Source organism: Barbus barbus (genome assembly GCF_936440315.1).
Source record: "Barbus barbus genome assembly, chromosome: 44".
In the NCBI taxonomy this organism is placed as follows: domain Eukaryota; kingdom Metazoa; phylum Chordata; class Actinopteri; order Cypriniformes; family Cyprinidae; genus Barbus; species Barbus barbus.
This window is the reverse complement of record NC_136722.1, coordinates 7,085,983-7,108,081: the sequence shown is the minus strand read 5'-3', so window position 1 is coordinate 7,108,081 and position 22,099 is coordinate 7,085,983. Positions and strand designations below refer to the sequence as shown.

The window sequence follows — 22,099 nt, the reverse complement described above, 5'->3', positions numbered from 1 at the left end:
GTGGCACCAAAGGCACAATCGACGTGCCCTCAGTGGTGCAGCGAGGGGGAGTAAGGCTGGATGGAACAGAAAGCGGTGCATTCTGACTCATCCCCACCAAACTCCCTAAGTGCCTGGGGGGACTGGCTAGAGGTGCGCGGGGAGGCATCGCGTCCCCAGACCGCACTCTCTTGGCCACTGGCAATATGGGCCGCGGATGAGAGTGAGGAGGCAGTGCGTCGCACACTGTCAACCCGCAGGCCTGAGAACCCGGAGGAAAAGTAAATTGCTCTTTCTTTGACAAAGTGAGTACCGCTGGCCCTTGAGCCAGCGGCGGAACAGAAACAAAAGAAAACAGAGGATTCTCCACCCGGCCCTCCTCCGGGTGAAGGAGCGATGCTACCCTCGTCGTCTCCTGGGAAAGAGCAAATTTCCCCATCTCCGGGTTGCGCGCGTCAGGGCCGCCTTGTCGTCTTCCTGGAGGACTTGGCGGCCGGCTGAGGCACGGAGGGCGCCGCACTCCTGCGAGAGGCTCGACGCTCCGGCCTAGGTGTCGATTCAGCACGGGGCGGAGCAGCTCTGGAGGACGCAGGAGGGCGCCCACGGCGACCAGCAGACTGAGGCCTGGCCCTTGGGCCAGCGGTGGCAGCTGGAGCATCCTGCCGTTTAGGGAGGATGTGCTGAATCGCCTCTGTCTGCTTTTGTACTGCCGAGAATTTCTGGGCAAAACCCTCAACAGTGTCGCCGAATAGCCCCGCCTGGGAGATGGAGGCATCGAGAAAGCGTGCTTTGTCGACATCCTTCATCTCTGCCAGATTGAGCCAGAGATGGCGCTCTTGGACCACGAGAGTGGACATCGCCTTCCCGAGGGACCGCACCGTGACTTTCGTCGCCCGGAGACGTGCATTTGTTTTAGGGCCTTGGCCTGGTGTACTTGCAGGATGGCCATGGCATGCAGGGCAGAGACGGCCTGGCCCGCAGCGCTGTAAGCCTTGGCGGCGAGTGCGGCCGTCAGCTTACAGGCTTTGGATGGGAGACGCGGACGATTCCTCCAAGTGGCGGCGTTTTGCGGGCACAGGTGCACCGCAACCGCTCTTTCCACCTGGGGAATATCCACGTACCCCCTGGCCGCCCCGCCATCGAGGGTAGTGAGGACGGAGCAGGGAGACGAGCGGCTTCTGGCCGAGAAAGGGGCCGTCCACGACTTCGTTAGTTCCTCATGCACCTCCAGGAAGAAAGGCACCGGGGCAGAGCGCGGCCGCTGGTCGCGTCCCGCCCCGATAAACCAATCGTCCAGCCGCGAAGGCTCGGGACTGGGCGGTCTGTTGACCTCCAAACCCGATACTCACGGCTGCCCGGGCAAGCATGGCCTCTGGGTCCGGATCGGCAGTGGCGACAACACCCGAGGGGGGCAGCCCCGCCGATCCTTCATCCTCAGAGGACGAAAGCCCATCCCCCGATGCCACGATCGACATCTGATCCTCGGGCGGTGCACCGAATGAAATGCTGGCAGCCCCGTGGGGTGAACCAGCGAGATCACTCGGGAACCGGACGGGACAAGCGCTGCGAGAGGGGTAAGAGGTCCGTGGGGACGTGCCCGGCGGAGATGCTCTCACTGTCACCCTCAGATCTCCCAGAGCTCCAGCCGGCGGTCCTCTGCTCGAGCCAGAGAGACTGGGGCGGGTGGCGGCAGAGGGTGCCAATCCTTTCGGTAAGGAAAGGCGAGATCGCAGCGTTGCCATGTTCATACGCCCACAACAGGCGCATGACTCATCCACAAACGCATCTTCAGCGTGCTGGATGCCCAGACACTGAAGACAACGCTCGTGTCCGTCGTCCGAGGACAGGAAGCAACCGCAACAAAGAGAACACGGACGGAACGGCATCTTTAAAAAGACGCGAACCGTCCAGTGTTTTAGAAATTCGCTCTTTCAGGTGAAGTGCCCAGGGGAATCGCTGCTGCAGGGACACCGCTGTCTGCACCGTAACACCACCCAGGAACGAACTCGAGGCAGAAGGCTTTGTGGAGATCAGGCTTAGACTTTTCCGAAGCAAAACTCGGCTCCGAAGCAAAAATCTGATGAGTGGATGCACCTGTCGCCCTTTTATACCCGTATGCACGGGGAGTGGCTCAGGTATGCAAAATCCACTAGCCAAATTTCATTGGCGTTTTCTCTTATCAGAGGCAGTCAGGGCTCCCAAGTGAATCCCCTAATGTCGTCATGACATAACTCGTAGTGACCGACAGATAGGGAACTGTATTACTGTGTGAAGTAAATGCACAGATACCAATTAAAGCTACAGAAGTGGTTTATTTAAGAACAGTGAGTAAACCTCTCTTTTTCTTTTGTTGTTTGATTAACGTTATTAACATAAGATGCAGAAGATACGTATATGGGGTGGTTGTGACTTTAAGATCTAATGCACAGATTTGTTTATATTGACACAATATTTTCACATGGATATTCATGAAGAACTTTTTGTTACTCGCATGCTGTCTGAGATGTGGCTTTCTGTGCACACACAGAAACAATTTGTCACGGTGTGTGATTACCACATTGACTTTTCTTTCTTGCCATATTGTGCTTGAATGGTTTAAATCACTTGAATGTTTAAACTGACAAAACTTAAAAATCTGCAAAAATGATAAACTTTCTTTAGGAAGCAGCACTGGCCTGATCGTTCAGTTATAATGTTAGACTGACGCGGGTGAAGCACCCCTAAAAGGTTCTAGAACTGTCCTGCCAATGTTTTTCTTTTTCCTTTCTTCCTTTTTTCCAACTTCTTCATTATAAATAAATATATAAAGGTTTACTTTACATCCTGCCTAACCACAGCACATACTGTAATTTGGAATTACTTTAGTTCACAATAACTGTCATATGCAAATTTCTCATTTATTTTTTATTTGATTATCTTACATTGTGGGCTAAATCAACTTCTCATCATGTCTCTCTCTGGGCAGATTTGGGTTGGGTGTGCACACGGTGGATCTGGTCTATCAGGGTTCGCTGCTGTCTACCCTGGAGGAGGTTCTGCTGGTGCTGCTGGGCCCCCTGACCTTGAATGCAGCTACGCTACTGCTGCTCCTGATCAGATGGGGCTGTCAGCTAGCGTTTGGCTCACCGCCCTCCTTCCTGTCAAAGTTTATCATGGCTGCGGCGGTGTGGACAGTGCTGGACCCTCTGGCGGTCTTTGCTGTGGATGCCGTCCTGGGGGTAAGTCACTTAAAATAACGTGGACACTTCTGCACTGTAAATAGAAGTTTCACATTATCTTAGCAAAGTCACTTCACAAATAAAACTGAATGTGAGGGCAAGGATTGGATAGACAGACTGTAGAGAGAAAAGATTATTCAGGATTATAGGTGTATTTTTAGTTGGAAATGTTGAATACTACACTATACATAATTCTGAATAACAAAATACAAATAAAAAAAACTAACATCAGACATCACAAAGGCTATTTTACAGATGTCACTAGCCATGGACTGAAAAACCTGGATGGCTAGACACAGAAAGACAGACTGACAGATTGATCTTGACTATTTTATAAGAATATGTTTTAATCATCTTAAACCCAACGAATTAAGACAATAATATGATTTATGGAAATATTATATATTATGGAGTCTTTTTTTATTTGCTTATAATAATATTAATGAAATACAGTCAGGTCCATAAATATTGGGACATCGACACAATTCTAACATTTTTGGCTCTATACACCACCACAATGAATTTCAAATGAAACAAACAAGATGTGCTTTAACTGCAGACTGTCAGCTTTAATTTGAGGGTTTTTACATCCAAATCAGGTGAACGGTGTAGGAATTACAACAGTTTTCATATGTGCCTCCCACTTGTTAAGGGACCAAAAGTAATGGGACAATTGACTTCTCAGCTGTTCCATGGCTAGGTGTGTGTTATTCCCTCACTATCCCAATTACAATGAGCAGATAAAAGGTCCAGAGTTCATTTCAAGTGTGCTATTTGCATCTGGAATCTGTTGCTGTCAACTGTCAAGATGAGATCCAAAGAGCTGTCACTATCAGTGAAGCAAGCCATCATTAGGCTGAAAAAACAAAACAAACCCATCAGAGAGATAGCAAAAACATTAGGCGTGGCCAAAACAACTGTTTGGAACATTCTTAAAAAGAAGGAACGCACCGGTGAGCTCAGCAACACCAAAAGACCCGGAAGACCACGGAAAACAACTGTGGTGGATGACCGAAGAATTCTTTCCCTGGTGAAGAAAACACCCTTCACAACAGTTGGCCAGATCAAGAACACTCTCCAGGAGGTAGGTGTATGTGTGTCAAAGTCAACAATCAAGAGAAGACTTCACCAGAGTGAATACAGAAGATGTAAACCACTGGTGAGCCTCAAAAACAGGAAGGGCAGATTAGAGTTTGCCAAACGACATCTAAAAAAGCCTTCACAGTTCTGGAACAACATCCTATGGACAGATGAGACCAAGATCAACTTGTACCAGAGTGATGGGAAGAGAAGGGTATGGAGAAGGAAAGGAACTGCTCATGATCCTAAGCATACCACCTCATCAGTGAAGCATGGTGGTGGTAGTGTCATGGCGTGGGCATGTATGGCTGCCAGTGGAACTGGTTCTCTTGTATTTATTGATGATGTGACTGCTGACAAAAGCAGCAGGATGAATTCTGAAGTGTTTCGGGCAATATTATCTGCTCATATTCAGCCAAATGCTTCAGAACTCACTGGACGGCGCTTCACAGTTCAGATGGACAATGACCCAAAGAATACTGCAAAAGCAACCAAAGAGTTTTTGAAGGGAAAGAAGTGGACTGTTATGCAATGGCCAAGTCAATCACCTGACACCTGACCTGAATCCGATTGAGCATGCATTTCACTTGCTGAAGACAAAACTGAAGGGAAAATGCCCCAAGAACAAGCAGGAACTGAAGACGGTTGCAGTAGAGGCCTGGCAGAGCATCACCAGGGATGAAACCCAGCGTCTGGTGATGTCTATGCGTTCCAGACTTCAGGCTGTAACTGACTGCAAAGGATTTGCAACCAAGTATTAAAAAGTGAACGTTTGATTTATGATTATTATTCTATCCCATTACTTTTGGTCCCTTAACAAGTGGGAGGCACATATGCAAACTGAAGTAATTCCTACACCGTTCACCTGATTTGGATGTAAATACCCTTAAATTAAAGCTGACAGTCTGCAGTTAAAGCACATCGTGTTCGTTTCATTTGAAATCCATTGTGGTGGTGTATAGAGCCAAACATGTTAGAATTGTGTCGATGTCCCAATATTTATGGACCTGACTGTAGAAGGTTCTTAAAGAGAGTAAACTTTCATGAAACACTTATAAAAAATGAGCTTTGTTACAAAAATTGCACTTTTTTTTAAATGGACTAAACTTCCTGCTGGCCTAAAGCATCATTGTATGTGTAATTTGACATTTATTTAAATATATGACATACACATTTCTATAGAAATTACATATATATTTTAGTTTCCCATGAATTTGTTAATAATAATATATTATTATTATTATTTATTTATTTATTTTTACTTTAGCCATATTTCAAAGACAATAGAATTATGAAATTACATATAAATATGTACTAAGTCCTATGTGGGTCAAAAAATCTAATATAAATAATATATAATTTTGTCATTTATATAGCATGTAATAAAAGTGTCTGTATTGCATTCAGATCACGCTGAATATTATTTTAAAGCATATTATTTTTGTATGCACAAGTGTACTTCTTTCACAAGGGTTAAAATAATGCTTCCCCACAACATCATATTGCTAGTGAAACCAAAAAAAATAAAAAATAAAAAAACAGTCCATTGGCTTACGTTCTCGATTTTGTTTGGTACATAAATGATACTGCAAGACTTTGCATTTGCTCACAACATGCTTATAAAAAAAAAAAAAATAAATAAATGTGGATGTTTATGTATATAAAACGGAGTAAATAAAGGGACAAGCATGATAAATTAACAGCACAATTAAATGATCAGAAAAATAAACAAACATCAGTAGTGGGAAATGTTTAGATGATCAGAAGGTCTGCTTTTTAAAATCATGGAGACCTAAATTTAGATCCCAAATGATCTAGCAGGATGTATTTGGTTGCATTTGTTGCAAAATTTGTGGCTAAAATGGGCCAACCTGAATATGACAAGAGTTTTTCACCTTCTATGTTTGTATATTCATGTTTTCTCTAGGTGAGACAGTTGTGATTTTATGAAACGTGTTTTGTTTGGTCAGCGTCTGTCCTACAGTGCAGAGGAACCGTTAGCAGATGCTGCTAAGCTGTACTGGCATTTCTTTCGGACTGAGCAGTCGGGCACAGCAGGCATCATCATCACACTCTTCTTGTACGGTGTCCACTGCATCCTCTCCTTCACCTTCCTTTATGTTTACTTCCTCAGGTACAGAATTTTTAAAGCAATCTAACAAACACAAAATCAGAAGTTTGTCAAATTTACATGGAGTTGTGCTAATGTTTCAACTGTAATTTGTAACATGCCTTTATGCCACTGCAAATCATTTTACATTTTGCTTAACTTCGAGCACCCACTTTTGCGGCAGCCTTTGGTTCTGGAACTATTTTTCCCAATCATTTACACCAAATCCATTTTTAGAAACTTTTTTATGAACTTTAAATCTTGAACTAAGTCGAAGTTTTAATCAAAGTCTTGAACTGAACACAGCTAGCTTTGAATCTCACTGCAGAATTGCGGGTGTTGTAGTACTTGTAGTAGTGGAAATTAAACACTTCATTTCAACACTTCATTAAACATTAAATCATTTCTAGATACAGTACATTTTAGTTTAGGAATATAATTCTTTCTCAGAGTATCATCCTGGATGAGCTCCATATTTAATCAAACTGCAGCACAGCCAGATGCAGCAAGCAGACCAGGACACATACATTGATGATGCAGTGTAAGTGCTTTAAAAATAAGCAAAGTTAAGTGGGAGAGAGAAAAAGCACCTGATGACATGAGCACAAGAAGTGGCCGCAAGAAGATCCTTTCCTTTGAATAGGCCTAATTCAGGGCATTTATTTTATAGGGGAACTCACCTGACCTTGACGAGGCGTTCTTCATTTGCCAGTTTTAATTGTACAAGAGGGAGAGAGAAAACAGAAGGCTGCTTGCAGGGCAGCCAAGCATGTCAGCAGAGGGATATATTAACATACAACATATATACCACACATTTATATTTAACAGCAACAAACCTTGTGTTATGAATGTAAATGACTTGACTTGTAAAAGATGAGAGGATCAAATTATTTTGGCACAAGATCCAAGATTTCTGCATCCAATCAATAAATCATGTCTATCTTCAAAAATGGAATTTCACAATAAGAACCAAAATGTAGTTTTCTCTTTGCCGTTATTTTTGCTGTCAACTTGAGAGTTTGTGTGTGACCTTCCTGGTGGAAGTGTCAAAAGTGTCACAACACTGCAGTCCACACGATTCAGAGTCTGAGATTATGGCAGTGTATTTTTGGACAGGGAACCCCTGAGGGACATCCAGCCAATGAAGTCCTGTCCACCAGCACATAAGCATCATAAACAGGCCCTATCAAGAGCTTTCTGCTCATTACCGTAATCTGACAGCCAAGTGTTGATGTAATGCAATTTGATTTAATACTCTCATGAAATTTAAAGAATAAATAATAAGAGAAATGACATTAAGATGAGCTGAAATCACCTTCACAGAGTTTGTTAATATGCATGACAGACATAATGAACATTGGGGTTTATGATTATATTACCAGGAACCAAATTGTGATGTTTTTTGAAATAATGTCCACTAAGGATCATGCACAATAAAGGATTGGGATTTTTTTTTTCTTTCTTCTTTGTTCAAATTGCTCTTTCTGGGCAAGAGAATGATGCACAAAATCATATTAACAAAAAATGGAAAACCTTTGATTTTAAGGCTAAATTTGGACCAAGGATTCAAAAAATGCATGTGTCAGATATAGATATGGAATCGACTGTTTATGGATTTCTTTTCATGTGCCATCCCTGTTTTGAATATTTAGGTCTTTAATCACACAGACTGTAGCTTTAAGGACTGGAATTAAAACAAAGGACCCAAAACTGTAACAACCTGATTTTTCACTAATCATTGTAGAATGGTCTCAGAGAAAGAGCTTTCATCTTATTTCTCAATGGCTGGGCTTTTATCCCACACTGGATGGTCGACATTATGTGTCAGCCGTAGAGGCGGGTGATGTCTCATGCCAGTGCATGGCTCTTGGATGGCAGGGTTGGCGCATGTAACGTGGGTTAAAGCTGAAGGGTGGCTGTGGTGTGTGAATGTAGGCCAGCAGTCTGATTGTGAGTAGGCTTGCACATTTTTATGGGTTATCTGCTTCTATTCACTGAGTGGAGAGAAGCACTGACACAGTGCCTGACCTATTTCTAAAATAACGCCTGAGGCAATACGTATAGATAGAATGAACTGTTATCCGTTTTTAATTACATTTTAGCAAGCCCTGATTCACTCCCTGCAAAGCAGGAAAAAAGCTTTTTATGCATTTTTTTCAGTCTATTTGTCAGAAAATATATAAACACAATCAGACATTTGATGTGGGACCACTGGTGAACTTGTTATTTTGAAATAAGAGGTGAATAGTGGCACAACTAAAGTGTCTGTTTTAAAGCAGTGAACGGTTCTCCTCTTCAACATCTGGTCGGTTGAGAGGCTTTCAGGCTGATAGTCTAATTGGTTGAGAGGCCAATTTAAATTTCTTTGTGTTGAAATTTTGGCAGGAATATTTTATTACAATTTCAAATGGTTAATGGCAGGATTGTTTAGTCCTTTTTCCATCTTCAGAGTTTGGTATCTAAAACACTTGCAGTTTTTAATGAATCCCAAAAACGTATTATCTTGTTCTGTGCTTTAAAGCAGGGTTGGAACTGAACCCTGATCTACAGGAGCTGGACTGAGCACCAATGGTTTATGGGATGTCTTGGTTTCACATTCATAGCTTTATATAATATCGGAACAGTCCTTTAACTGTTGGCTAGACAAAACAACTGACAAACCCACATTCTCTGGACATTATTGGACTGCTTGTGCACCTTGTCATTAAGATTTATTTGGATGTCTTAAGTTATAGTAGAATTGTACACATGAAATGTACTTATTTTATTGCTGCATGAGCAGGCTTTACTGATAATGGTCCAGTGCCATTAAGATGAAATTGACTAAACCCAATCACCCTCATACAAATTCTACAAATGTGTCTTAGGATGTGCCTCCTTCTGGGTTGTTTGACACAGTGTTGTCACACCGGCCTAAACTCACGTTTTGAGCAGGTGGCTAAGAGCAGGGTTGCAGAGTTCTGCTGAAAGCATATGATGAGGTTCACCTGAAGCTATGTCCAAATAGCACATCTGGAAATGCTTGATGAACAGAAATGGACATTTCTCTCTTTAATTTACTTAGTGTCCATATTTTGGCCTAGAGTGGCAATGGAGTGTCCACAGTAGAGGTTTAGTACAGCCTTTCATACTCATAAAGACTACAGAAGAGCACACAAGCTACCATGACCCTTGGAGTCTGAATGAGGCCAGCAAAGTGACCTTTTTTTCTGCAAGGCAATGAGCATGAAGAACCTTTCAGGGAATGACAAGGTTGGAGACATCTCTGGTTCTGAAACTGAGGAGAAGGGTCATCATCATGGGCCTCCTATGACCATCCTAGATTCACACTGTTAGCAAATGAAGAACTTCCAGTTATTATTACACCAAGGATATTAAGGCATGACACATCAAGCCGACCTCCATTCAAATTGGATTTTTGGCCGACTAAACATGTTGAATCACAGTGAGGAAACCAGTGAGAGAGCTAACTCTCAGCCTTTGTTCTTCTATGAAAGAGATGGTATAATATAAGGAGTAAAATGTTATAATGTTCAATAAATATAATGTTACTAAAAAGTCTGATCATTAATGCAAGTGCAAATGGTGTTCTAAATTTCCTCAGCCTGGAATTTGTGTAAACATGAACTGAAACGTGAATACACATTGGACTATTTGCCTCCTCATCAGAATTGCCAACTTTTACTTTGCAAGTTTAACACTAGATTTATTAACTTTTCAGGCACCTTTAGCAACTTTTTTCCCCCCAAAGCCAACTGTGTTGACTCTGGCAGATGGCTAGGCCAAAATGTTGTTCTTGAACACCCTGCAAAGGCTACAGCTAATGGCCAACTAGCCATTGATATGAAAGGAAATAACTGAAACAAGTCCAGGACCTTCTGAGGCTTGTTGGTACAGCCCCACAAGCCCAAGGTCGGTTCAGTGAGTGGCTGCGAGGAACAATGCATTCAGTTAACAAAATCAAGCAAATGCTAACAGCAGGCAGAATATAAATACAACGTAACAATGACAGGAAAGTGCTAATTAGCGTATGGTGCCTTTAAGTGACATTATTACATTTTTTTGCAGGCTTTAGCTCCATTGAAAGTAGTTGGGAAGTAGTTGGCCTAATTTCAGAAGACCTGGTGACCCTCCACTGGTGCCCAGGTCCCCTTGAAACATACCAGGGCTGCCACCAACACAATGATCACCTGACCCCACTACTATGGACCAACTGCCCCATAGTCTGAATTTGACTTTGAACAGCTAATCAAGCAGGGGGGAAAAAATCTGCTTTCAAGCTTGTCTTACACATGTACACATGGAGACACGTTTAGCTGTATACATAAAAAGTTTTGTATCATATCAGCATTTCGCTCAGACGGATCCCTCCTTTTGGGAGCCTGAAACTATTATTTTGTGAAACTGGGTCACAGAGTGGATAAATCTGAGAACGACACCTTTGTGTTTTCGTGTGTACAGCCAATCCGTATATTTTGTGCAACGATGATGTCATCACCCCACGTCTCAACCCTAGTCAGACACCGCTACGTCACGTTACAGCAGCAACAACAATGGCAAACTACATGCTTGTGTTCGTGCTGCAGAAGCTAATGAGCCTATTAGCTTTACTAAATTTACTAGCTTTTCTTGTTGTTGTGTTGGGTTTGTATACAGTGAACAATATTTACTGTATGCGCATGCTCCAAGTCTTCTTCTACGTTTTTGGTGTATCTCTGTGGCAGAATTACAGCGCCACATAATCGTCTGGCAAGTATACTACATCGTTTTGAGCCAGTTTCAGTGGTTTCATGTGTACGCAGATATTTTTTGAGACGTCGCCATGCTTACGGAAGAACAAGGAAAAAAAAAAAATAGGATAGGAAAAGCTCTGGCTTGTGTGGAAGAGTCATCTTAAGCCAATTATTGATTTATATCTTTATTTCAAAAATTCTGAAGTTCATCATGATTCTAAATTGTTTTTTATAAATCCCTGACATACAGTAAGAAATATGATTTTGAATAAATATTAATTCACATTATGTATACTAAGTATATAATAGAATATGTGCACTCTGACAATTTTTTTTTTTACTTTGATCATAAATGAATGGGTTATCGTTATTCATGCATAACTTAGGTCATGTGTATATGCCATAGCAAAACAATCATCATACGCTTTTTTCCCTTGCTGGAATGATGGATCGTTGCATTTCATAAAGCCATACCACTTTTCATCCTTTATACTTTGCAAGGTAGATGTTTCATTTTCTGGAGTGCTCATTACCCTTTTGAGCGAGAAGAATCTCTTTTCCGCAGTGGAGGGTCAAGGCATTTTGAAGAGAAGCCAAGCTGTGTGTTTTCATGGCTGTTGATTCATGAACTGAATATGAGTGATGTCTTTGGAGGTGCCACCTTAAGACTCAGTATCAATAACCACACTGTAGTGGTCATATGACTCACAACTTCCTCACCAGACAGAGATTCAGATACCTCTATAAGCTCAGCTTCTTTGAAGAACATTAGGATCTAGGTATGATCTGAAGAGACAGCCTTCCCACAAAAGCACAAGGAAACAAGCCTCCTACACTGCCTTATGATTTTAGAATCCAACATTTAATGCACCTTCTCTGTGATGAGTGAGAGAGGAGGTTTTATTTGATTTGCTTCAGAAGTTTAAGACCCACTAGAGGTCCAAGATGTCTGTTCATTCCAGCTTTTATTTGAGTAGAATGTAGGGAAGAAGAAAATACCAGAATTAGTTAACAAAGGTGTCAAACCTTTTCAGTTATGTGATCCTTCTATCGTAGACTAGAGTCGCTTCTGTTTTGCCGGTTGACATTGATGGGTCAGGCCTGCTTTTCTGCCGAGCTGAAGCTCATCAGAATTTCACTCTGTTGGAAAGGTCAGATGAGCTGTTCGTCAGACGTTAACAGCCTTGACAGCAAAATGACCAGGATGTGACAAGATGGCATAAAACCCATTTGAACTCTGAACTTCTCTCCTGCAACTCTGTGACAAACCAAGAAATAGAACCATATCATTGAATCCCCTTAATAGTTGCTCAATTCTAATATTATGTGATAAAAAAGATGGAGAATTATGTTAATATTCATTGAGGTCTCTCAAATATAATTCACACTTATGTTCATTTAAAAAATATCACCTTTAGGAGCAGAGGACCAAGGATAATATCAACAACACTGAATGCTACTGGTTCCTTCGTGTTACCCGACCAATTAGGATTTAAATATATTTTTTTCTTTTTTCTTGGAGCTTGGTGCTATAAATTCATAATTCTGCCTAACATTTCTTAACCTTCTACTTCTTTTAACAGACTTCACAATGATGGGAGACTATTAGATATCTACCAGCGGCTCCACAGCACTGAGGGAGCATTCTTCATTCCACATGACATGGAGGTCTCCAACCAGGAGCTCAATTACATTGTACAGAAGGCAGAGCAATGGAGAGGCTTCAATGGAGAGAGACGCACGGTCAGTCTGAGGAAGTTCTTATCTGTTTATAGTGGTAACAACCAGCACTGAACACTGGTCGAGAGAGAATATCTTTTTGCATCAAGGCGATCCAGCTGCCATGGGCTGCATTGCCACACAACGTTTGACTGTTGCAAAGCTCTACTCAAGTCTCAGGCGCTTAATTGGATTAATGGTTGTTTTAAAGGAGATGGGCAAAATGGTAGTTGATACTAATCCATCAGATTGCCTCTGCAAAAGATTTCTGTCTGTCTGATGGCTCATAGATGCCCGCTAGCATTTGTGAGTAAGAAAGCCTTTGTGATGGTTTTCAGAAATGGACTGTCACATTGAACTGTTCACTGAGCTTTCTAATATGCATTATAATTAACATAAAATGGAATCAAAGGATATAACATTATTATTTCAAATCATTCTGTTTTCTTTAGTTACATTTATGAATGCCAAAAATTTGTCACAGAGGTTTTTAGCTAGTCTAATTAGTTGGGGCTAATTATCCAAAAAGGAATTCGGCTTGATTAATCCACGGAAATCAATTTCCAGCAATATTTCATTAAGAAAAAAGACCGCTCAATCAACAGTGGCACGCATGAGGACACACACTCATCACACACACACACTGAGTTCACAACTTGGGTGGCAACTCCTATTTTAGTGCTCTTGATGAAGAAATGTTATTGGTTGTCAAACAAGTCATTAAAAAAGAATTCTGCGATTCCTAGCTCAAATCGTAGACCTTTGCAAATCATGTTATTTTTACAGCCCTTTGCAATGACCCTGTTTTTGTTTTAGATTCAAAAAGTACTGCTACGGCTGTGGAAATATTAGTAATGAAGGTGCTACTAATTGGATGCAGTTGTTTAGATTGTAATTAAGAAAACAGCATCGTTTAACCAACACGCTTGCAGAATCTTTTTCAGCTAGAGCGGTCTCCATCCCAGAACTGCAGTCATAACCTCCTCTCTCATATTGGCCCTAATTTGCCGTTATTGAACTGATAAAATGCTAACACATTAAACACATTTGCCAGCATGATGAAAATTTAGGGTTATTGCATTTCACAATTTTTACATTATTCAGGCTGACGATTTTTCATTTAAATAAGACGGGCTAAGCCATTATTTCATAATTATTGTGGCAATTTCTCTATGCAAAAAGGGTCACTTTCCCAACTCAGCAAAGACATATCCCTATTAAACTAATTTGCCTACATGCAAATTTTTGTCATTTTTCCCTCATTAACTATTTATCAACACAGTAGAAAAAAATATATGTTGGAGGGGAGGGAGCAGCCAGACAGTGCTGAAACTAATATTTTGCAACTCTAATGATTTTTTGCATCCTTAATTAGATAGAATATGCTTGATATGATTAGGTCAGGATGTAGTAGTTTTCATTAAAAATAGATTTCAGAAACTGTATTCCAAATGTTCTCTCACAATTAAATAATGAATCCGGCACATTCCTTATTATGGACCCAATTAATATCACAGAAAGAGGCGTGATTTTAATAACAAGAGGCCACAAGGCCTTCATTAGCAGAGAATGGGGGTGGAGAGAGCATAGAAAACATTTACAGGTACAGACAGAGAGCCACAGGACGCTTGGAAACTTGAAAAGTTTTAGCAGCTTGTATGAATGCCTGTGTCCAATACTGTACATGTGCTGATCGTTGCGAATTAATATTACAGTGTACTTTGTCTTGGCTTCAGCACATCAAAAACCAACTAAATATAATCATTACAATACATATAATTTATCATTAAAAAAAGAAAAAAAACTGTTTGTTTTATGCATTGTGAGTATTTAATAGCATTTAAAATGTCAAAAAGTGACAGCAGTGTCCTGCTATACTTTATCTAAAACTGCTAACCTATGTCTTTTTCTAATGTTTGTACAATACATGCAGAGCTCATAATTATGAGCTCATAATAATTAAGATGGAATACTTCTTTTACATTTTTTTTCAGACCACAGAATCATATTAATGGACAGCAAAAAATACTTGGGTTTTACTCTGACACTGACCTAAAATAAACATTCAAAATTAATTTTTACCTAAATCTGTGTCCATGTGATTTGTCATCTAACCTATATAAGGTTATTAAAGCTAATCATTTGCCAATTTTAAGTGACTTGATTCCTGATATGAAGCACTTTTTTCTTTGTAGAGTAAAGAAACCGTTCTGACACTAAAACAGTTATGGGTTATTCATCATTAATGTAAGTTTCTTCTTCCGAGCACTACAACAATAAAACAATCCACCATAAATAATTTTGCACGTGGCCTGGTTTTATCGTTATCAAATTCTGTATGTTTCATGGGGTGATCATAAAAACTAATCTGATTTTTTACTCTTTAATTAACTTCATATTACACCTTATTTCCTTCTAGGCCATGTGATCAGCATTATTACGTTATTAACACGTTGTCATACTAGCATTCAGCAGCCACTGAATAAAAATAAGCACTTGAATTTAACAAAAGCATACAGTAAGGTTGGCTACATCGTAGGTTGTGGGCCTTTTTCTGAGAAACATTTCTATGGTGGTGATTACAACCACATAGACTTTATGTTCTAACTGCAATACACTATACTATAGTGTGTAGCCTATGTCTAGCAAAGGGGCCTAAAGTCAAAGTGTGTGGATAATGAGCTCATTAATTATGTATAGGCACTGCTGCAGATGGACCTCATTAATTGCGTGCTGTCACCTTCTTGATTACTGTACCTGGAAGGGAGGTGCTAATGTCTGCCGTGCTTAAGCAGGTAACGCAAACTGTTTTGTCACCGGCTGTGTGACAGTGACAGAGGAGTCCGGCGTCGCCGTAATCTTCTCCGTAATTCACCAGAACGTTACGCTAATGGCTGCTGATAGCCCTGGAGATGTTTTTGCTACTGAATCGCATCGAGATTTGCGCTCTGTCGTGCTATTTGTCTCCACATGTCTCAGTAATGTCTTTCCACGGGCTGAATTTAGGGAACACCCTAGGTGCTTTGCAAAACAACTGACAGGGGGCCCAACCTGTCGCAGGAAGGAGAACACGCATTGAAGATCTAATGACGAGCAGACTGCCGTTGTCTTCCTGTGCGCCCCCCACCACTCATCTCTCTGTCTCTCCGTCTGTAATTATTAAGACGGAGTTACGTGGGACCTTTTCATGCTGTTGCTTTAGTCCAACTCTGTGACAGCAAATTCATCAAATAACTCGCTCCCAACTTGCTCCCTCTACAGTTGCCTTTGTTGAATGATTAAAAATTGTCACCTATATGTAATATTTAAGAGTCGGAAAATAAATATTGCTTTCACAATTAATATCTCCCTACTATTATGCTATACTGTTGAAATGTTTGGGCTAAGTACAAGTGATTTATTTGTAATTATTTATTTTACCAAAATGGAATTATGCTGCATTGCATAAAAGGAATAAAATACATTTTAATTGTATTTTAATTTAACTGTTAAACTGGTAAATTTCACTGTATTTTTTGATAAAGCAGAGACAAATAAACACAGCCTTGTTAAGCATATTTTTATAAATATGCGCATTATTTTATAAAAAAAAATAATAATCTTACTGACCCCAAAGTTTTAAACTTTTGAATCTATATTAAAGTATTACAATTAAAAACTGTATTACTAAATAACCACAAATTTAATTAAATTAATTTACTAAAAATTCAAACATTGATATGAATTTTAGTAAACAGAATTTTGAGGATTATTTTGAGTGCTTCACTGTCACGGTTCATAAACCCTGCTTTTCCTGGTAATCAAACCCAAGAATTTAGCATGAATAGCTTTATTAAATTAGAGAATGAATCATTTGTTTTAATTTTTTTTTTTTAGTCCCACATACATTTTATGGCTTTTCCCAAAATTATCAGCTTTAGTTCTCACCTACAAAAGCTGACTAGTGGCCCATGACTAGCAAGCTCCGGAGACACTGTCAGGCAATAATGGGCCTGAAAAAAGCCCTGGAAAAACACCCAAAACAGGAACATAAACACTGGAACGAAGGGGGAAGCTGCCCAGAATCTGTCCTGATATAGGAAGGGTCACAGGAAGGCACCTGCAGCCCTACCCCCTCCACTCCGCCGGCCTGTTTGCTTGCATTAGTTCTGAAAGCCGCTTCTTCAATTACAGGAGGCTATTAGTGGACAGTGCACAGAGGCTGCAGGGCCCCAGGCTACTGCGGCACAGCCACACAACAGAGCTCAATACGACATGACTGCAGAGGGGACACGCCTGCCATGCAGAAAAGGTCAACGGCTTTCGGTGGGCAGCAATGTGTGAAAGTGTTGCAATCGCACAGTGGTTTGGGAAGAGAGACACTAATGTGGATTTGCGTGGAAGACCCTCAGATTGTTATTGGCTAATTTATTGATTTGGTGTGCTTGTAAAGCTGGTATCTCATTCAACATCTTCAGTTTGGTCGCTTTTTTATGGTCACGGTTAAGTCAGGATTCTACCATGGATGGGTAATCAGTAAAAACAGAATCTTAGCAAGTGTGCAAGAGTTAGTTCGCTCACATGCTCTGAAAACATGGCAGCACTACGATTGTTTTTTATACAGCGCTTGTTTTCCACATACCGGGCTGGATGTTGGTTCTATCAGAGATGGACGTTTCTTTTAATTTTATCCGAACATTTTGCACACGGTCAGCTGTCAAAACAATTGCAGCTGGGAGTTTGAAATTGAGTCCACATGTTTAAACTCATATAGATCCTGAAATCTCTCTCTCTCTCTCATTCGCTCATAATGTAAAACAGACGGAACAAATTGGATGGTCAGTAAGTCAGTGAACATTGTTTAAAGATGCAGCACAACAGGGATTTGTGAGAATATCAGGTTTTTAATATATATTATTTTTCCTTCTGTGACCAAACAAAATTAAATTGTTTCAAGGCAACTACTTGCATGGGAGATACTGATTGTATCTCCCATGCAAAAGAGCCTGAAAACAGAGGTAGTGTATTGCTAAAACAACAGTCAATTAGAAGTAGGCACATATATGGGATAATGCATGGCTAGCTGTGCATTAAATGATTTTAATGCATGGTGTGGAGGCCAAGAACCACCCGACATGGTGGGCGCCAGAACAAGCTGGGATCAATACAGAATAACCATAATGTTTATTTATTCATTCATTTATTAATACTGACACTTAGGCCTCATTTACACTGCAGGTCTTGATGCTAAATTCCGATTTGTTACCTATATCCAATTTTTTTGGCTGCCCGTTTACACGTTCTTTCAATTGTGACCCATATCTGATTCATGTGTTTACACTTGCCATACCATCCGAAACATCCTGTACGTGTTGTTGTCATTTAGCGCCTCCACACGTGCTTCCTCCCGAGAATAATGTGACCTGTGCTGACAAAAGGAGTCGAGCAAATTTGAAAAATTTGTTATTTTTATTTTCACATAATCCATTAAAAGACCTTCAAAATTATGTATGACTGCTACACCCGTTTAAAGTCGATATAGAGTCAGCAAGGTTGATTATGAGAAAGATTAAAGTTTTCCTCCAGTTCTTTTCTTATTAATAATTTGGCTACTATATATTAATAATCACAATATAGCTGTTTTTCATTGTATCTTTCCTATTATAAATAAGAACAGATGCAAAAAAAACAAAACAAACAAAAAACAGTTTAGGAACAAATAGTCTAGAAAGAAACAAATAATCAAGTCAAGTCAAGTTGAGCTTAAGAATAAAGGATTAAAAAATACAAACTATACGAATGCTTCACATAAATATTACCCTATACAAACTAAAAAATAGAAGATAAAAAATACAAACTATACGAATGCTTCACAAATACTGTACATGTGCAAAGAGAGACATTTGAGTCAGTGGCTGGTTGGGGAACAGTGCAGGATGATTTGTAGTGCATGAGCATGTAAACATACATATATTGCTGAGTCTTGCATTACCTACCATAATGCCATAATGCATTACCTTTATCATTTTACATCTAAACAAAAGCATTCATATAGCCTACGAAAAACAAATGATCAAACGTAAAAATCACTTCCGTGTGTTCATTACAAATAAATTTATTATTAAAACTACAAAAGCAGTTCAATGAAGTGCTACGAGTGATTCCCTCTTTTCTTTTATTGATAGATGACATTGAGACAGACGGCCTACTGTAATGCACTAATCATATAAAGTTACACATCAGATGTTTTTCCCCATCAGTTCCCCAAGCGTTCACTTAAGACAGAACAGATTATGTTTGCGGGAATACTGAAATACTGTAATTCTGTATCGGGATCGCGTACCCTCAGAAGCGACGTTATGCGCGCTCTTCAGATGACAGTCAGCGCGAGAAGAAAATGGAGAAAAGGTAATAAATATACAATTAAATATACTTTTAGATGTTTAATTAGTATTTGGAGCATTGGGATAGCTAAACGAGGGCTTAATTAACAAATTTTTGTGAAAACCTCAAATTCGACTAAAATAGACATTTGTCACTTTTTTTTCTTTTGCCTGTAGCTCAAAATAGCCCATGCACATTTACATTCATTTTGCCAGCATGGGTCCTATATAACGTCCTTAAACCAAAGAGAAGTAACACATTGTCAAGTTTGAATGATGTACAGAACGTGATGCATCAGAAAATCACATTGGCACATGTCTGATTTAGATCCGATTTATTTCCACATATGAATGAGGCCTGAATCCGATCTGAATCTTTTTTTCCTTTAGATTTAAATTTAGTTTTAGTTTTTATGCAACTTCTTTAGTTATTACTTGGCAACTAAATAAACATTTGTTTTCATTTTAGTTTCAGTTAATAGCATTACTGTACAGAATAATTATTTATTTAAATTATTATTCGTAACAAATTAACTTTACAATTATTTAATTAACGTAAGCATATTTTGCTGTATTGTTGTTCCCACTTTGTGTTGTGTCTAAAAACACAATGTAGCTATAGTAAAATCACCGTAATGCACAGTTATGAGTGCTTATTGCTTTAACAAAGTATTCATGGAGTTTCTTATGAAGTGAAGTTACAGTTAACACACTCAAACAATTTGTAACTGTTTTTTAATAAAATATACTAACTAACTAGTTTTTGCAAATTGGTCACTTTTGTATGATTTTATACTCAGAACCCAATGACGCTTAGGTTTAGAAGCAGGGTTAGGGGTGGGCCTTAATGCAAACAATTTTTTGAAACATCACACTTTTCTGTACGAGTCATGTTGTACAAATTCATACAAAATTGCCACCTGTCAGGGTATGTTGTGGTAGTCAACAAGCACAACGAAGGATCACTATAGAAACAGCCTTTAATCAATGAGCCAAAATATGCTGGAGAATAACAGGAAAAACCACAACTGACAAAGAGTCAAAACACAGAGCTATATATTCAGGAAACAAACAAAAGTAAATAGATTAGACACAGGTGAACCTAATTAGCAACTAAAAAGGGGTAATCAAGAACTAAACTGAAATGAAACATAGGAAACAGAATTAGAGGAACGAAATAGCAGCTAAACTAAACATCACCCTTACACCACCTTGTAAAATAGTTATTTTCTCATGAGAGCTTTTGTTCTGTTAAAGATCCGATCTGTAAATTAAAACCCAAATGAATCACTCTGATCGGCCTGAGTTTTTAGCCATTATCTTTGCTGATGCTCAAGTAAATCTTTGAGCAGATTGGTGTATGCAAAACCTTTTTAATATGAATGTAAATATCCCTGATCTCTCACCTCCAAACAAACCTCGAAAAAGTTTCACTTCCAGACATTAGTGTTTCATGCAAGTCGCTGTTTCCTTTCCGGAGTTGTTTATGAATTAAATGGGCTTTTTAAGCATTTATAAAAGCAGATTAGTAACAGTGAATTATGCAGATGCATGAAGCAGATTATCCTGAGCTCAGATACTATCTCCTCTTTATCTGTCTCTGCTTGGAGTCTGAAGTTAAATATTCATGCCTGTTTAGTTTATAAATCTCTCTACCAGCCCAGTTTCAGTCAAGCACATGTCACAGTAGATTGGCGTTACATTAGCATGGGTTCATTGAGGTAAATGAGTTGTGCTGTCAGAAGAGCGCTCACTCTGTCCACTGCTAACAAGCTATAAATAAACAATACAAATGATCTTGAGATGACTCATTTTGTCCGTTCTGATGTTCAGCAGTTGTTTGTCAAGTCTGTGGGAGCAGTAGGGCAGATATAAAACCATTCCATAGCCAAATCATGCTCAAGCACTGCAGATTCATGTTGCCCTAATTACGCAAACAACATGCTCCACCATGCGTGTGGTAATAATGCACATCTATGAACATGCAGGCAGAGAAACCCATTCAGAGAAATCACAAGGAATCAATATTATAGTCCTGCTTAGAGAGAGGTTTTGGAAGTATTCTCATAGGGTTTGTTTGTTTGTTCATTTACCTAGTTACCTACAATAAGTTATAAACTGTTAAAGATCGACCTACTGATTTTGACTTTTTTTTTTTTTTTCTAAGAATTCCAAGTTTTGTTTTTCATTTTTGTTTAAGATAATTAAAGCAACAGTTTTTAAATAACGAAAGAATATGTAAAAGTATGGTATTTGGGGTAAAAAGCACCGCTGCTGTCAGGGCTAAAGGCACAGTAATTAACATGATAAGTAATAGATGGCTGACTTTTCCATTTGTTGATATGACATGGTTAGATTCCGATGGTAAATATCATATATTATGTTGGGTGTCCATGTTAGAGATAATCACTATGTTTAGAATGAAACCATCATATTTAAAAACATGATATTAATCATGTCATATAATAAAATATATAATTTGTTGTTGCTACTGTAAATCTATATTCAATTATTATTGGATCTCCTTCAATGCTTTCAGAATCTTTACTTTTTAAAATAATTTTGTTTTTGTATTTTAAAATATATTTTTTATATTAACATATTTTAATGACAGCTTATTTATTGAACAACAACAAAAAATCTTTTATTTTTTCAAAATAAGCAGAAAATAGTACAAACTTTGCTAAAGTGATTGTTTTGAACAAGTATTAACTTAGACATTATTTAAAAAACAATTTTAGCTGAATTATTTGTATCAATACTGTGTGCCCCCCTTGCCACCTCAGACATTTATAAGATTTTTAAACAAGCGATTTGTATGATTTATTTTCTAACATAATCTGTTGCTCCATTAATGTTTAATACAAGCATATATTTTTTTATCGGTGCCTACCACTC

The 22,099-nt window shown here is 39.3% G+C and overlaps 1 protein-coding gene across 1 annotated transcript in view; it reads left to right on the top strand.

The window, feature by feature from the left end:
- Nucleotides 1-22,099, top strand: part of ofcc1 (orofacial cleft 1 candidate 1) — a gene marked incomplete at its 5' end in the record, with an annotated part of 77,613 nt that overhangs the window by 40,624 nt on the left and 14,890 nt on the right. Inside the window, 3 exons of the mRNA XM_079406510.1 lie at nucleotides 2,945-3,197; nucleotides 6,248-6,411; nucleotides 12,704-12,863. Of these exons, the coding sequence (XP_079262636.1) occupies nucleotides 2,945-3,197; nucleotides 6,248-6,411; nucleotides 12,704-12,863 (577 nt within the window). The remainder of the gene's footprint in view (nucleotides 1-2,944; nucleotides 3,198-6,247; nucleotides 6,412-12,703; nucleotides 12,864-22,099) is intronic.